Source organism: Leptopilina boulardi, unplaced genomic scaffold (genome assembly GCF_019393585.1).
Source record: "Leptopilina boulardi isolate dan_hultmark-lab unplaced genomic scaffold, ZJU_Lbou_2.1 LbouV2_332, whole genome shotgun sequence".
Classification (NCBI taxonomy): Eukaryota; Metazoa; Arthropoda; class Insecta; order Hymenoptera; family Figitidae; genus Leptopilina; species Leptopilina boulardi.
The window spans coordinates 4,296,817-4,302,904 of NW_026137899.1; the positions used below are offsets into that span (position 1 = coordinate 4,296,817).

The 6,088-nt window shown below is 32.0% G+C and overlaps 1 protein-coding gene across 1 annotated transcript; it reads left to right on the forward strand.

Moving 5' to 3' along the window:
- Positions 1 to 3,089: 3,089 nt before the first annotated feature.
- Positions 3,090 to 4,649, forward strand: LOC127285387 (uncharacterized). Its single transcript, XM_051311368.1, has one exon. The coding sequence runs from the start codon at positions 4,038 to 4,040 to the stop codon at positions 4,647 to 4,649; it is 612 nt and encodes a 203-aa protein (XP_051167325.1). The 5' UTR covers positions 3,090 to 4,037.
- The last annotated feature ends 1,439 nt before the right edge of the window (positions 4,650 to 6,088 follow it).

The following is a 6,088-nucleotide window of genomic DNA, read 5'->3' on the forward strand; positions in this document are numbered from 1 at the left end:
ACAACTATCAATCACTATCAAACGATTTCAGCCAACTATCAATCACTATAAAGCGATTCCAGCTAACTATCAATCACTATCAAACGATTTTAAACAACTATCAATTACTATCAAACGTTTTGAACCAACTACCAATCACTATCAAACGATTTTAAACAACTACCAATCACTATCAAACAATTTTAGCCAACTATCAATCACTATCAAACGAATTTAGCCAACTATCAATCACTATCACACGATTTTAAACAACTATCAATCACTATCAAACGTTTTTAGCCAACTATCAATCACTATCAAACGATTTCAGCCAACTATCAATTACTATCAAACGACTTTAGCCAACTATCAATCACTATCTCACGATATCAGCCAACTATCAATTACTATTAAATGATTTTAAACAACTATCAATCACTATCAAACGATTTCAGCCAACTCTCAATTACTATCAAACGATTTTAAACATCTATCAACTACTATCAATCGTTTTTAACCAACTACAATCACTATCAAACAATTTTAAACAACTATCAATCACTCTCATACATTTTTAGCAGACTATCAATCACTATCAAACGACTTTAGCCAATTATCAATCACTATAAAACGATTTCAGCTAACTATCAATCACTATCAAACGATTTTGAACAACTATCAATCACTATCAAACGTTTTTAGCCAACTACACAGGCCTGCAAATTTTGGGTCACTTCTGTTACCAAGAAAGGGGGAGGTGATTCTTATAGGATTTTTGACGTAGAATACGAATCCGACCTCCAAAATGGCCCATCACGTCAGGATTTTCTGTAATATTGGCTTAAATGGCCCTAAAATGGCCATTTTGACCATTTTTAGGAATTTTTTGTGGCTAACCAAAATTTTTTTTTCCATTTTGCGAAATTGTATCGTATAGTACTATTTCTAAGCTTTAAAACCCATTTTTAAAAATCGCTCTACGATTTTTTAAAAAAAAGTTATGCAGTTTTGAAATTTTTTTATTTTGCAAAAATGTATATAAAACTATAGAGGCTGAGGTAAATAAGAAACGGGCTAGCAGTAAAAGGGACACCCTTTAATTATTACGTAAGGTAATAATTAGGTAAGGTCTTATTTCTTTATTGCAAATTAAAAACAAAAAATTGTTTAAACAATTATTTATTTACAAATTTTATAAAAAAATGTTTTTCTAATATCATTTATTATGAAATTCTATATTTATTCTTATTTGAAAAAAACATATATAATGCTTCGTTACTCGAGGGTTATTATTAGTGTCGATGATTACCATTCTCAAATCAGATTTAAAAAATTCAAAATGGCGGACCCAATATGGCGGACGAGTTTTTTCAAAAGTGCTTGCATTTGCTTCAAATTTCCTACTCAGGGGCTTTTGGGGACGCTGATTACGAATATGACGTAAGAGTGGTGCAGCCAATGAAAGCAAGATCAGATCATGAACCAACCAGTAAAGGTAAGACAAAGGAGTAGTCCAGCCAATGAAGGCAAGATCAGATCATGAACGAACCAGTAAAGGTAAGACAAAGGAGTATTCCAGCCAATAAAGGCAAGATCAGATCATGAACCAACCACACCTTTGTCTAACTTTTACTGGTTTGTTCATGATCTGATCTTGCCTTTATTGGCTGGAATACTCCTTTGTCTTACCTTTACTGGTTCGTTCATGATCTGATCTTGCTTTCATTGGCTGCACCACTCTTACGTCATATTCGTAATCAGCGTCTCCAAAAGCCCCTGAGTAGGAAATTTGAAGCAAATGCAAGCACTTTTGAAAAAACTCGTCCGCCATATTGGGTCCGCCATTTTGAATTTTTTAAATCTGATTTGAGAATGGTAATCATCGACACTAATAATAACCCTCGAGTAACGAAGCATTATATATGTTTTTTTCAAATAAGAATAAATATAGAATTTCATAATAAATGATATTAGAAAAACATTTTTTTATAAAATTTGTAAATAAATAATTGTTTAAACAATTTTTTGTTTTTAATTTGCAATAAAGAAATAAGACCTTACCTAATTATTACCTTACGTAATAATTAATGGGTGTCCCATTTACTGCTAGACCGTTTCTTATTTACCTCAGCCTCTATAGTTTGATATACAATTTTTGCAAAATAAAAAAATTTCAAAACTGCATAACTTTTTTTTAAAAAATCGTAGAGCGATTTTTAAAAATGGGTTTTAAAGCTTAGAAATAGTACTATACGATACAATTTCGCAAAATGGAAAAAAAATTTTGGTTAGCCACAAAAAATTCCCAAAAATGGTCAAAATGGCCATTTTATGTCCATTTAAGCCAATATTACAGAAAATCCTGACGTGATGGGCCATTTTGGATGTCGGATTCGTATTCTACGTCAAAAATCCTATAAGAATCACCTCCCCCTTTCTTTGTAACAGAAGTGACCCAAAATTTGCAGGCCTGTGCTATCAATCACTATCAAACGATTTCAGCCAACTCTCAATTACTATCAAACGATTTTAAACATCCATAAACTACTATCAAACGTTTTTAGCCAACTACAATCACTATCAAACGATTTTAAACAACTATCAATCGCTCTCATACGTTTTTAGCTGACTATCAATCACTAGCAAACGACTTTAAACAACTATCAATCAGTATCAAACGATTTTAAACATCTATCAACTACTATCAAACGTTTTTAGCCAACTACAATCACTATCAAACGATTTTGAACAACTATCAATTACTATCAAACGATTTTAAACAACTATCAATCAGTATCAAACGATTTCAGCCAACTATCAATTACTATCAAACGATTTTATCCAACTATCAATCACTATCACACGATTTTAAGCAACTATCAATTACTATCAAACATCCAACTATCGATTTGATTGAAAAAATTTTGGTGTATTCGAAGTGTTTGAGTTACGCAGCCTGTTGTTGATTAATTAAGCCGTTTTGAATAATTTGTTTTAATAATTTTGAAAGGCGATAATTTAATTTTATGATATATAAACAAAAATTCGAAATATTGCATTTTGTTTGTATTATTGAATAGGATAATCTGTTTCTGTTATTTGAATATGCCGCGAGAGAATGTTTTGCGCATGCGCATATGGTGGAATGTGAGATGGATAAATGTTTTTAATAATGTTAATATTTAATATTATTTCAACTATCAAACGTACAGAATTGACTATCAATCACTATCAAACAACCAACAAACGTTTACAAATGAAAAATTAGTGTTTTATTGAAATTGGGGTGCAGTGTGAAAATAGCACCGCAATATTTGATTGTTGTTTATTTTTTCTATTTTTTACTATCAAACGTTAAATATCAACTATCAAACACTATCAAACGACCAACAAACGTTTTAAAGAAAAAAAAGTTGATTGTGATAAAGTTGTGGTGCTAACTTCACGGACATGATCACACCGCCATTTTTTGTGACCTTTCGGGAGAGGTTCTACGTCCTTTTATTCCTTTTCCCCTGCGAAAACGTATTTTCCATCTTCTTCATGATCCAGCACATCCTGGCGCCAAGGTTTCGTGTAGGGTCATTTGTAAGTCGTACGTGTGGCCAGGAATGAACCGTGATATCAAGGAGTGGTGTAGAAATTGTTTGCCTTGTCAAAAGTCGAAGGTCAATCGTCACACTGTGATGCAACCGTCACATTTCGTTGCACCGGAAAGTAGATTTTCCCATGTTCACATGGACATAATTGGTCCGCTTCCGGTGTGCGACGGTTATCGATATTGTTTGACTCTTATCGATCGATTTTCTCGTTGGCCGGAGGCCATTCCTTTGAAGAGTATAGACGCGATTACAGTTTCTCGTGCGTTTTTTGATGGTTAGATTTGTCGCTTCGGTTCACCTGAAACTTTAACGACTGACAGAGGTAGTCAGTTCGAATCTCAATTGTTTTCGGCTCTTCTAAAGTTGACAGGTTGTCAACGAATACGAACAACGGCGTACCATCCTGCCTCTAATGGTATAGTGGAACGCTGGCATCGTGTTTTAAAAACTGCAATAATGTGTCATTCGGAAAAACAATGGATCCAGTCTTTGCCGGTAGTCATGATGGGATTACGTAACAATGTTTTACAGTCGGGGGCATCACCGGCTGAATACATCTACGGGACAACATTTAGAATACCTGGTCAATTTGTCTTACCTGAGGATTTTTCACCTAACCCTCAATTTTTTCTTGAAGAATTTAGAGAGCACATGCGTCTCATACGACCAGTTCCCGTCGAACATCATGATAAAAGAAAAATTTTTGTCCATAAGAATTTAGAGTCATGTACACACGTTTTTCTAAAAGCAGCGTTTACAAAAAAATCACTTGAATGCCCGTACTCTGGTCCCCATAGAGTAGTCAATCGCACATCTGAAAGAGTTTATGAAATTGAAATTAACGGCGTAAAAAAGCAAGTTTCTGTCGAAAACTTAAAACCCGCCTTTTTTGTACGCGACGACGCAGATGTAGCACTCGAACCTGTGATAAAAACTACGTGTAATATACCTGTAAATTCTACGTCACATGTTCTTGTCACTGCGAATCCTGAAACAGTATTAAAAGTTAAACCAGTATTAAGAACTTATGTTAACAAAAAGAAAAAAGTTACATTTAACTTACCTTAGAAAAGTAAAATTTACGAAAATTTTGATTTAACTTTATCAAGATTTATAGGAATTAAATTATAATATTTTTTTTTTGCAATTTTTAAATAATAATAAAAAGAGAAGTTATATTTTTTCTAACTTGTAAATATTTTAAAAAGTTAACTTTAGCTATAATATAATTATAAAATATTTTATAAAAAAATCTGTTTTAGGAAAAAGAATTCTATTTTTTTTAAATAATGTTTTTATACTTGATAAATTAAATTTTTTATAACATTTTATCGTTGACACTCGGGGGGGAGTATGTGGGGAGTTGTAGGCTCGATGCTTCCCCTCTCTCTTTCCCCACGTTCATGACTGAACATAGTAACGCGGAACGCGACTACCTTTCTAGATAATATATGACCCATGTTAGAGTTGCGCAGTGATGTACATATGTAAGTGTATGTAGTATATGTAATGTAATGTAAATCTATATGTAAGTGTAATGAGAATTAAGATAGTATAAATCCGGCAGTCGTTGGTACAACACATGTACCCTTGTTACTTTATAACCTCATTTCTTTTATCTATAATAAATGGTGTTAAATATTAATTGTATATGGAATCAGTTTTATTATTATTTTAACAAGTGGGAAAACCTTCTGGTCATTTTATATATTCTAACAATAATTCCCACAGAGGCATATTAGTCTAAGCGAGAATAGAATTTGAATTCTCTACTCAGGTCCATTTATGCGACTGTCGGTAGAAGAAAATGTTTTAAAAAGTGTGAAAAACGCCTCCACGCCAAGCTACAAAGGTATTATTTTGTCGATGCAAAGAAATTTATTGTAGAATCAGCCTTAATATATTTGTACAGTATGTAAACCTAAACAAAGTCAATAGTGTACATAATTTCGATCATTCTGAGGTTAGAAACAGACATTTATAAATCTTTATGCATGAGATACCTATATGTATATTGAAAAAGGAATGGTGGTTATAATTTACTTTTAGTGTGACAAAAGATGAATACTAAATAAGCAATAAATTATTAAATTTTATCAAATACCTATTCGTAATTTGTGTGTGTGAGATGATTTTTTGTTTATTTCATATTTTTGAAATATGAATTTAAATAAAAATATATTATCATGCTTATAATTGAAAAGCAAATTAAAACAGAATATAGTTAAAGTTATCCAAAACTTTATTACTCACCGTTTTAAAACTTTTTGAATGTTATCAACGGAAAAGAACTTAATGACGAAGTATTAAGTATTTGAAACGATAAACACCAATGCATCAACAAATCCGCTTTTATTTTCAGGACAGAGAGTACTTCAGAGCCATAGCCTTATCTTCAACACGAATTTCATGAAAATTTCATATAAATAATGAGAAAGATAATTGTTTAATTATTTCAGATACAGAGATACAGAAACACTGTAATTTGATTAAGTTATAATTAATTA